The sequence below is a fragment of the Acanthaster planci genome, linkage group LG08 (assembly GCF_054643075.1).
Source record: "Acanthaster planci isolate LZ-2023a linkage group LG08, COTS_SCS, whole genome shotgun sequence".
Classification (NCBI taxonomy): Eukaryota; Metazoa; Echinodermata; class Asteroidea; order Valvatida; family Acanthasteridae; genus Acanthaster; species Acanthaster planci.
The window spans coordinates 21,303,512-21,315,174 of NC_141784.1; the positions used below are offsets into that span (position 1 = coordinate 21,303,512).

Consider the following 11,663-nt stretch of genomic DNA (forward strand, 5'->3'; position numbering starts at 1 on the left):
CCCCACCTCACTTTTCATTTTTTTTTTTTTTTTTTTTGGCCTGGCAAGTCTTACACCTCCATCTTGCCCCATTCCCCCCCGCCCCCCAATACCGGCAAGATTTAGGCAGATGGAGGAATTCATCCATACAGGCCTTAACTGACTGTAAAAATAACGCAAATAGGTTGGTAATTTCGAACAATACATATCAAATCATTTTAAAATAAAAATGTGGAATATTTCCTATTGGCTTAAACTTGGAGACGGTTTTGAAGCGTCGTATGTCTGCTCGCGGGCTCATTATTATGGAATTCCATATCTGCCGTCGCCGGTCGCCCGTCGTCCGTCGCATTTTGCTTTTTGTTGTGTCCCAATGATTCTGCCATTTACCAGTTCCAAACATGCCATTTTCCGTCGTGCGTCGCCCGTGTTTTTTTTTTTTTTGGTCACGATTGCGCAGTGGTATTCCACAATCTTGACCAAAAAAAAAACACGGGCGACGCACGACGGGCGACGCACGACGGGCGACGCACGACGGGCGACGCACGACGGGCGACGCACGACGGGCGACGCACGACGGGCGACGCACGACGGGCGACGCACGACGGGCGACGCACGACGGCAGATACGGAATTCCATACATTATTAATATTTTGTGATCCCACAGTTTCTTATTTTCTACAATAAAACGTGCCATAATCACGAGGGATCATAGATTTATTTATATAAATCCCGAATTTGGGATTGATAGTTTCCGGTTTAGAGTATTTCTTTCACAAAAAAGCCCCACAATACGGGCCTATTTTGGATAGGGGGGGTATCCTCGGGAGAAGGCGAATAAAAAAGTTCATTAAATTGAAACAAAAAGTGATCAATCTGGCCATAATCTTGAATTTCAAGCGGAAAAAATTATCTTGAATTTCCAGCGAAAAAAATGAAGGCCAACCTCTTCACGAGGTTTAAGGGTCGGCGCTATTTCGGCCAACGGACGCGTATTTGGTGCAACGCAACCATAAGACTCAGTGGGTCCGAGTTGACTCGAGGTGAGTCCGAAATAGCGTGGGTCCGAATTGACGTGGGTCCGAGTTGGTTGTGGGTCCGAGTTGGCGTTGGTCCGAGTTGGTACTGGGTCCGAGTTCGCATGGGTCCGAGTTGGAATGGGTCCGAGTTGGTTTGGGTCCGAGTTGACCTGATCCCTTTAAGACCAATGTCTTTTGCTTTTTGAAGCGACGGCTTTGCTTTGTTAGCCTGAAACCTGCTGCACTCCCGGCCGTAGCCGTATCTTTTTTGTATGAACAACAAGCGTAATGATGGCGACGTTTCTGTTTAGGAGCAGTTTCACTTTCAGATGTGCTTGTTCTTTGAGATTGGACGCCCGATCGCTGCAGATTGGGATACGGAAGTCCTCCTCCCAGTCTGAACTTGCGGGAGACAGGTCTGATGACACCCGTCATGAGTCTATCTTTACTGATCAGCATGTTGAAATGAGGAGGTCATTGGGGAAGGTGACAATATTAAGTACTCGGTCATAATATTAGGCCTAGGCCTACCTAACAAAACATGCCTAACGTTACAACTCTAATGTGTAACTTACTTAGTATCACTGTAACTGATACCCCTAGAATTAGATAATAGAACTAATCATGCTAATGCTCCTGACCATGTTTTTTGACCGTATAGTCGCCAGGTCCCTAAATATTACTTTCAAGTCAGATTGCTTTTCACAGTAGTAGCCTAAATCTTCAAGTTGAGGCTCAGTGGCAAAATAGGGACCTGACAACCACCTATACGGTCACAGTGTTAGAGGAGTCCCTCCTTTTCAAGACGTAATGCATGCTGATTATGCAAGGGCACGTGGGCCAGCATGGCCAGGGGTAACATTATCCTAAGAAGTAGCAAAATTATTTTCACAATCAAAATAACAAAGGTTGATATGGTTGAAAAAATGTGGAAAAAATCCATATGGAGTGATCACTGACCATCACAATTCATGTTTATCAACAAATAAAATAAATTTTATCTTTACGTTTTAAACTTAACCCTATTTACTTTCAAAATTAACACACTTATTCTGTCTGTTTTGATCAGTAACCTTGTGCTGGAAACTGTGTATTATTTTGCCTGTTCCCTTCTAGCTGATTGAAAAGGAGATTAATCCTTATGTGGATCAGTGGGAAGCAGAGAGGCAGTTCCCATCTCATGAAGTCTTCAAGAAACTCGGCGAGGCTGGGTTCTTGGGACTCAACAAACCCACAGGTATCGACAGCGAGTGATTTGGGTTGGTGCAGAATAAATGGACTGTCATGGGCTGTCATGCAGATGTCTACTCATGTCACGAAGTCTTTGTCAGTAGCATTTTACATGTGATGTGAAAAGTTAACTTCCATATTTCGCACTGAAGTGATTTGTAGCTTTTAATCATTGTAACCGCTCAAGCTTACTTTCAGCTTGTCTCTTCAGCAGGCCGTTTGGTACTCTCAGTAATACATCATACAGCAGACAGATAAGAGACTTGGCATCTCCCTGTTAGTCCTCAAATAATCTCAGTCCTCTCGTGTAAAATTACATCTTGCGGTTTTTCTTTCCATCAAATTTTTGTCGTTGTCTTCCCTTCATTCCCATTTATTGTTGAAACTTGAGGGAAAAAATCAAGACACCTGTTTTTCCGGTTTGTCCTACAGAGTATGGTGGATCAGGTCTTGATTTCAGCTACAGTATTGCCATGGCAGAAGAGCTGGGAAACATCAAATGTGGAGCTATTCCCATGGCAATAGGTGTCCAGTCTGACATGGCTACACCTGCTTTGGCAAGGTCAGTCATTTTTGTCCACAGTTTTTGGAATGTTTAAGTTTACTCCTGCTTCCATGTTAACTCTGACTTCCTATTATCAACCATATATGGTTCACTTCTACTTCATTTGTACTTGACAAAGATTTGGCAGTGATGAACTGAGGAGGCAATTTCTTGCACCAACCATTGCTGGTGATGTTGTTGCCTGTCTAGGTGTCAGCGAAGTCGGGTCCGGGTCAGACGTAGCAAGTAAGTCCAGAAGGCATTCAAAGCAAGTCTGGTCTGAGCCAATTTGGCTCATCAGGCTGGTGTTTATCTCTGGTTTCCTTGGCATGAAACGAATGAGAATATTTCTATTTACCCTGGATAGGATGTCAGTCCCTCACAGGTTGCTTCCCAGCTAATGCTGGTCCCCATTTATACCCCTGGGTGGAAAGAGGCAAGCAGGGGTGAAGTGGTTTTCCAAGGGCCCCAACAGCTTTCCAGCAGCTGGATTCGAACCTCCAACTCTATGATTGGAAGCCACAGACCCTAAACACTTGGCCATGTGTCCCCACGAGGCATTATCTCTTCCAAATTAAGTTGGGTCTTCCAAAACTTTCCAAGGGGTCACAGACATCAGAGGCAAGGATGCCGCCCACAGATGGTCTTGACTCTAAACTTTTATGGTTCATCTCAACACTAGGTATTCAGACGAGGGCAGAGAAACAAGGTGGGGATTATGTCATCAATGGTGGCAAGATGTGGATTACCAATGGCATAAAGGCCGATTGGATCTGCCTCTTGGCGAACACAGGTGATGGTCCTGCACACCAGAACAAATCACTGATATGTGTGCCTATGGATGCTAAAGGTATGTAAGATTACCTCCAGATACTAGAGGATTTAATCTTGAGGATTTGTTCAAAAATATGTCTGCTTCACTATCTCAAGAAGTTAGACTCAGTTGTTGACTCACCATTTTTAGAGGATTACAAGTTTGAAAGAAGCTATCAATTTTGGATTACCAGATATTTGTGTCAAATATTGATAGTAAGTAGCAAGTTTGAGACTCAAAATTTGTGTGGTGAATACCAAAATTCTTTTTTCCCATTCAGGGGTGGTGAGGGCCCAGAAAATTGACAAAATTGGCATGTGGTCCTCAGACACGGCTCAGCTGTTCTTTGAGGACGTCCGAGTGCCTCAGAAGAATCTTATTGGACAGGAGGGAATGGGATTTACCTATCAGATGCTGCAGTTTCAAGAGGAAAGAATGTGGGCGGTAGCAGCAGGTGGGAGAATCTGAAAGTGGTTATCTTGGAAGATCCCAGAGCTTGGGTCATTTCCCAAGTTATTTCACAAGTCAGTGTAGAACTAGAGAGATGAACAATAATAAAGGAATGCCTTTGTCAAAGTTCATTTAAATAACTTTTGAGTCGACTTGTGGCCGAATGAATTGTGACTGACTTGTGGTGACTTGCAGTAACTTGTGACTGACTCGATTACAACTCTGGGTTGACCCCAGTTGCACTTGGTCTCTGCTGTTATTTCACAGCACAAAGTACAGTGTTTTTTAACACTGACTGTTCATATGTCTCAGGGGACCACCCTGTTATGTTCATGCAACTTTTTCTTCGTTCAAGAGTATTTGATAAGATTCCCTGGAGGAAAAAGCTTTCCTATGACTAAAAGGCCCACTGAGGGGTGTCAACGTGCAGTAATTTTTGTTCTTATCTCATTTTGTTGATTCCATCTCAGCCCTTGTGCCTCTGGAAATAATGATCAATGAAACCATCGCTTACACCAAGCAGAGGAAAGCCTTTGGCAAGTCTATCCTGGACAACCAAGTAGTGCACTATCGTCTCGCCGAGTTGCAGACCGAAGTAGAGTTACTGAGATCTCTGTTGTACAGAACCATAGGTGGGTGAGGGTGAAGGAAGGACTTCTGACAAGTCTAGTTTCATTGTCTTTGATTGTGAAAAGCTGACTAAGTCATCAGTGACCAACAAAACTGATATACAACTAATATGCCTTCCTTTAATTTGCTCAAAGCAAAATATGCAGCACATTCAATAAATCCCTGTTGTAGGTAAGCATGGCCAACAGTGTTATAGCTACACTGGTCGACACCAGTCGGGGATCTCCACCACAGCCTTCTACCGTCCGGCACTAAGCTTGATGAAACAGCCCACCGACCAGCACAACAACCCTTAAGAATCTCAACAAAATATTAGTCCAGCTAAACATTAGTCACTATGAAAATTTTATATTTTTACCTGAAGAAAATTTAAAAATTTGTACTTTTAATCAATTTGGAGAGAAAACTCACTGAAAAAGCAATCTAGAGTCCCCTTAACCACTTGCTGGCGGGTGGTTTGAAAAATGCAATGCACGTAATCCGGACTTTTTCAAGATTTTCAGATTTCAAAATTCTATAAAAATTCATAATTTCAATTAATGGATGTTTACACCCACACGAATTACTGTCTGGTGGCCACTCTTGTCTGACAGACAAAATCTATTGATGCCCGAGTATTTCAGCCAGGCCTGCTGCCTTGTAAAAAGAGCCCAGATTGTGAGGTGTTATGTAACGTTCTTTTTTTCACTAACCTGCTACTGACTTCTTCAGTAGGTGCTGTGTGGCTCATCGCTGCGGTGGTAGAGCGCTTTTGTCCCCGGTGGTAATCCACTCGCACTAAATGTCCCAAACCGTGGTATACTGTTTCAAAACAAGGCTGGATTAACTCCACTATTGAGGGTAAAAAATGTCGGTAATGCCCAGCAGCCTGGTTTTTTGTTATGAGTACGGTCTTTTGTTACAAGGCCCAGTTCCCCTTGTCTGATTTTGGAGACCCGGCCACACGTGTAAACACACGGTGCCCGAAACCGGAGTCCCTGGCGGTCCCCAGTGGTTAATGGGACCCATGGCCATGACTCGCAAGACTCCGGTCGCCATTACTAAATTGTCCTGCACTAAAATATGGCTGGCTATAACACTGGTGATAAAGCATCTTAAGGAACACAAGGGACAATGTTTCCAAGCCTTTCTTCTTCCATGAAAGTGTCAGCCCAACTCTGAATATTTGACTACCATTTTTATTTTCTGTAACCTCTTCCGTCAGGTCTGTACATCCATGGTGTAGATGTGACCAAGCTAGCCTCCATGGGTAAGCTCAAGACGGGTCGACTGTGCCGAGAAGTCAGTGATTCTTGCCTGCAATTTTGGGGTGGGATGGGCTTCACCAGTGAAGTCCTGGTCAGCCGATTCTACCGAGATTTCAGGTATGAAAGTGGGAAAGAAAGAGGGATGGTTAGGTTGGACAAATTGACTGTAAGTTCAGGCCATAATTTTAAAAACTGGTGTGAAATTACCTTCATTCAATGAAAGGCCCCTCCTTCCTCTTATTTAAGAACTGGAATGATGCTGATTGGTCTTTGATTTGCCAAAAATCTGATAATTTGTGCAAGGACGTTAATGTATATGTGAATATCCCATTAAAAGATATTCTGCTGAGAGATATGAAATTTGTTGCTTAAGAGTCATAAAGGACTTGGTCTATGGGAAGAATATGGATTCTACGGTTGGTCTGTTGATTTGAGATGTTGCCTCAATGGCTAAATATTACATACGAAACAAGCGCCTTGCCTTGATCCTCTGCAGTTTTGTGTATTTCAGCCCCTGTGCCGAAGAATTCATGCACTTGGTCCCGAAGTATTTCTTTGTCAGATTCAATGACACCTGTTTACTTCCTTCTACAGACTAATATCAATTGGCGGAGGAGCAGATGAGGTCATGCTTTCAATAATCAGCAAATACATGGGAACATTGCCAATGCCAGCCATGAAGAAATAAGACAGACCACACCCATCTTCGCTGGTACTGATCCAGTTTGGTTTCCAGGTGTCATTCTGAAATGCGTGCAAAGTCTGCCCGGCCTGACGCAGACTAACATGTGAGCTTTGTTCCTGAATGACCTTGTATTTTTAAAATACCAAATGACCTCATTGTAAGTTTCATTCACATACCCTCTTCCCCAGCAGTGTGTGACACCGTGCCGTTCCACAGGTGTACATGTAATTGGTATTACGGGCTTTATGCCAGGAATTATTTTACTCTGAATGCTTCATGTAGGTGTAATGACAATATCATGGAAATTGGGCTTTGGAATATGTGACGAGCTCCTTACAACAAAACATTTTGTCTGCAACATGGCATTTATCAAAGTTAATGCTACAATCTAAGAACAGTTTTGTACATGTCTTTTATTGGATGATCATGTTCCTTTGCTCGTAAACAAACTAATTCTGTAAATTTGACATAGGGTCATCCTTGAAGAATTTGGGTAATTTTTAGACACAGTTTGATGTGGCTGATAGCTTATTTAATCTATGAGAGTGTCACTTTTATCGTCCACTCTGATCTCTAGAGTGAGTTCAGGACTTTAAATAGGCCAGTAATTTGTTGTTAATTATTCACATATTCATTTTTATCCTGTTTATTAAAATTCTGCAATGCAAAATATGGGAATAAAATATTTACATGTAAAAGTTGGGATGGGATGATATTTAACTGACATATTTTACTGGGATGTGCAAATTTTGTGACAAACAAATCAGACAAGAAACATTAGTTTCAAAATGTTGCACTTGTGCATCCTTTTTAATATTAATAGTCGTACATGATTTGTTTAAATGAAACGTCCAGTGATTGTAACCACAATCTGGCTTGTCTGTATGCGTGAAACTAAAGTATTGTTTGGAGAGAATCTCACTTGGGTATTATGCCAAAGATTATTTACTTACACAGGTTATCTGGAGTTTGCACATTATGTTCATTAACAAGTACATGTACACGAACAAGAGATTTTGTCCATTTGTGTCACTTGATTCTACAAATTCGTTTCTCTTCACTCAATACACAGACATGTCAACACATATGAGTTGCAGTGAACAGTCAGGAATACTAGATTCTCAGTGGCTGCAATATTCATGACATGACTTGTCCCAACATCTCTGGAAATTTTCAACACTGGATGCCAAGATTCAAACAAGTTCAAACAAGTTCCCAGAACTTCCTACGCTTGTCCAGCAAACAAAAGAGTCTCTTGATGCATTTGACATCAGAAATGTTTACCATTTGCTACAGGTGATCTGGATTCCAGACTGTTACAATTAAATGACACGGCCACTTCTTTTCCATGTCCTTTTCATGCAGACTGAATTTTATTTGGTCAGATTTACTTTGCTTAAGATATTTTAACTTGAGTAGAACTCTCGTATTTTATGTTTTCTTTTCCTGACATGTCAGCAGACATTATATCACTTTGATTTATGAAAAAAAAACAAATATCCACCATATTTCACAAATACAAAGGCCTTTTTTCAGAATTAAACCCATTTAGGTATTTTGTGTAGCATGTACTAAAAGTCTGCAAGGCAGCATACTTTTTTTATTTATCCGACAAATTCCGCTCCCAAAATATGAGCCATGTAAATCTTCAGCTTAAAGTATATGTAATTTCACATTAGAATACTGAAACATCATTTCCTACAAGATTTTCTGCGTATTACGTAATTAACTAAAATCTTTCTACTGAAAATTATACACCGAAATATTTTCCTTTAAAATATATCAATTTATTTTGAATATATTTCATTGTTTTTTGGCAGCTTTCTTCCATGCTTGTATCACAACATAACTTTAAAAAGAAAAGAAAAAAGAGAAAACGATAAAATTCAATCACCCAATATGGATGGTACATTATCATTTTCTGCTACAATAAATACACATTCTTTGCACCCCAAAAACTCCTGCATGTCACACCCTACAAAAAGACTTCAAAGTACCTCTAGCATCGATAAATCAGGGTAGTAAATACCGTGGTTTGTCCCTTTTGAAGTTATCTCTAGTGTGTTTTACGTTTTAAGTTCCTGTGCAAGCCATGGTCATTTGTTGTTAGACAGCACGGCAAACATTAAGCAGAAGGGTTGATTTTATACATTATAATGGTGGCTCTGTAAAAATATTCTTGATGGGAAAAAGAATGTATACAGAAACACCTGTGAGGATTCAAAAGAACAGCTGCTACTCAAACAAGGTCATTACAAAAACTCATCCCATCCACCTCTTCAGCCTCGATATTTTCATATTTAAAAAATGTTGAGATACAATTTTTTCAGTTTTTACCCTTTACAAATAGTTTGTTTGTTTCTTCAGTTGAAAACATAAAGGATAAAAATCTGCTTTTAAAAAGAAATGGCAACAAGTTGTTCTGCTCTAAATCTCAGGTTAGCTCATGACAATTCCCTCACAATAGTTTGTTGTGTGCCCGGCAGAAGGGCATAAGCGCTTAGGCCCTTTTGCCGGGAAGCATGATCACTGCAGAAAAAACTTTTCCCGGCAAAAGGACGAAAGTATGCAACTATTGTATTTTAATGAAATATGAAGAATTCTTGGCAAAAAAGTAAAAAAAAAGCCCAAGTCCTTTAATAAGTTGTTCAAAGGTTCGTTTTTGGTTCAGCCCAGGTTGATTTTGTAGTAAATTATATCCATTTTTACTAAATAAAGAGAGTGTGTTTCTTTGCAGGATGGAAGGTAAGGATCGTAAATGAGTGCATAATTTCTTAGTATCAAATGGAGGATGTAACATTACTCCAGGGAAAGGAAATTAAGATAAAACCAGCAATATGCACTAAATACCATACGTGCTGTCCATGCAAAAATCTACTATTAAAAACGGGTTTCTTACAGCTTCAGCATTTCATGTTAAACTTTCAAATTACCACTTTGACAGTGTTGAATACAGAAAAAAATCAGTTCAGAAAGATATTAAAAATGAAATGAATTTGTCAGCTGTGCACAATTCTGAAATGAAGCTTACTTGGCAAATAATTGTAACTATAGATTAGGCTTAGACTAGAATCTGAGATGTGCATTTTTTTCCTCATGGGACAGACTCATCAATGAGACCCTTCCCCACGATGTTTTGACCAATCACAGCGATGGTTATGCAACAAAACGCTCGACAAGCATGCATTTACCCATGATGTGTCATCTGGATAAGGCACACGGTATCCAACAGGTGTGTAGTGGGTCGTGCATGACTTCACTGACATGGTCATGTAATTGTTTCGATCAAGACCAAATGTCAGCCAACGGCCTCAGATTTCATCCGGAATGACAATGTCATGACCTAATCGTTCGATCTCCTCAACGATCCACTCTACGTCTTGGGTTGTGGTGGCATGGTTACAGTACACCATGCGGATGAAATTAGGGTGATCCCCTAGCGGCTGGTAACCGATCATCATGGTCCCATTCTTCATCATGCGTTCCTTGATGATGGGTGCCACCTGCAAAAGTCGCACCAAGATGGATATACATGTACAATGATATACAAATGATTTAACATAAATTTTTCAAGCCTGTCATAAGAGTGTCAACCATGCAACACTTTCACTTTTATATTTATCTTATCGAGTGTATTCTAGCAAAAACACAAAACTCGGACAGGACTCAGGCTAAGATTAATTTACCTTGTGAAGTTTTCTCTGGAATTCTGGTCCATCAGGCATAGCCTTGAGGCTGGGTGGTATGTACCAGAAGGTGACATTGGTGCATTGAGGCTTGTGGAGAAATGGGTTGGATTGAATGAGTTAAGTCACTAAGCACTGTGCAACTTCCATAGATCATTTTGTAACTTTACCCAGTTGATATTCACCATTAACCTTTTGAAAGAGAAATGTTTTTGACCTGAATATATATCCAATAATTATTTCAGCTCAACTCACCTCCAGCAGCAGCTTGAAGTTTTCTCGGTTTCGGATCAGGTCGGCCATGTATCTGTGTTGATCACAGAACCATTAGTTAGACAAAGCTAAAAATCAGTTCACAGTACATCATGTGATGACAAAATCCTGCCTCGTATTATGCCCATAAATTTGGACAAGTGAACTTTGGCATTTGTCCACCAACCAGCTTTTTTGTATATGTCAAAGAGTAGGACTGCTGAAATACTGCAGAGCAGGTGCAGGCTACTACATATTTATGACTTTCTTCAGACTACGGCAGATCATTCTTTAAATTTAGGGGTCCATTTCTTCTTGTCCAAATTACATTTGGTTTATGATTTTGTAAGTTTCGAACACATTCTTTCATTTCCCAGAGCAAGTAAGAAGTACAAATAACCTGTCAAACAAATACAAACAGTTTGAATTCAGTTTCAGTATATTCCTTGTCAAATAACGCAGGTCAAGTGTAAAGGGACAGAAACATCTCACACTTTGGACTCCAACTTTACAGCATGACCCAGATTTCTTTTAATGAGAAGAACAGTGCTTGATTAAGTGGGACTAAGCGTGCTTTTTTTTTCAACAAACCTTGAGTTGTCAAACTTGCGGGTAATTTCCTCGTCAAAACCTCTATTGCCCTTAGCCTTCCACATCAACCATAGCTTGAGAGCATCCGCTTTGCGACTGCATTGAATGGACTTGTCCCCCGTGTCGTAGGACATGTCGTAGAATTTGTCTTTTTGGAAGAGGTAGCTGGCTGCAGCACAGTGGCTGTGGTGCATCAGGCCATTCTGAGAGAAGAAATTCTGTCAATTAACTGGCGAGGACTTGAAGCTTGTGACTAAAACCTAGCTGTACAATAATGTCCTCGGGACTGCTTCGTTTCTTCTATCTGAAATTCAGCTGTGAAATTCTGGCCACATTTGGAGAAGTACTTCCACAAATTATTCTACTGAGCGTATATATTGGTATCTTCAATGCCTCCTAAAATCAAGTGGAAATCCTCAGAGTTAAGTTACTTATCCAAAATAGGGGAACAAATCTTCCTAATTGGATTCCCACGGAGTCACTGTAAATACACTGTTGTTATAAACCTCGGCCATGTCTGGTGGAGCTTTTGATGG

General features: G+C 40.7%; 2 protein-coding genes across 2 annotated transcripts in view; one reads left to right on the forward strand and one right to left on the reverse strand.

Annotated features, from left to right (window-relative positions):
* Positions 1-1,143: 1,143 nt before the first annotated feature.
* Positions 1,144-7,610, forward strand: LOC110976761 (putative acyl-CoA dehydrogenase 6). Its single transcript, XM_022230327.2, has 9 exons — positions 1,144-1,484; positions 2,115-2,235; positions 2,661-2,790; positions 2,912-3,018; positions 3,455-3,622; positions 3,867-4,040; positions 4,507-4,668; positions 5,871-6,030; positions 6,508-7,610. Exons 1-9 carry the CDS (start codon positions 1,287-1,289, stop codon positions 6,599-6,601), a joined length of 1,314 nt encoding a protein of 437 aa, XP_022086019.1. The 5' UTR covers positions 1,144-1,286; the 3' UTR covers positions 6,602-7,610.
* A 339-nt stretch (positions 7,611-7,949) lies between these two features.
* LOC110974867 (acidic amino acid decarboxylase GADL1-like) overlaps positions 7,950-11,663 on the reverse strand; it is an 11,294-nt gene continuing 7,580 nt past the window's right edge. Inside the window, exons 4-7 of the mRNA XM_087139995.1 lie at positions 11,128-11,345; positions 10,540-10,591; positions 10,285-10,374; positions 7,950-10,101 (exon numbers count right to left, since the gene is read on the reverse strand). Coding sequence (XP_086996121.1) covers positions 9,910-10,101; positions 10,285-10,374; positions 10,540-10,591; positions 11,128-11,345 — 552 coding nt within the window. The 3' untranslated portion in view covers positions 7,950-9,909. The remainder of the gene's footprint in view (positions 10,102-10,284; positions 10,375-10,539; positions 10,592-11,127; positions 11,346-11,663) is intronic.

Coding starts and splice junctions, on each gene's coding strand:
- LOC110976761 (XM_022230327.2), top strand. CDS start 1,287: ATGATGGCGACGTTTCTGTTTAGGAGCAGTTTCACTTTCAGATGTGCT. Junction 3,019..3,454: donor GTCCGGGTCAGACGTAGCAA/GTAAGTCCAGAA, acceptor TCTCAACACTAG/GTATTCAGACGAGGGCAGAG. Junction 6,031..6,507: donor CGATTCTACCGAGATTTCAG/GTATGAAAGTGG, acceptor TTCCTTCTACAG/ACTAATATCAATTGGCGGAG.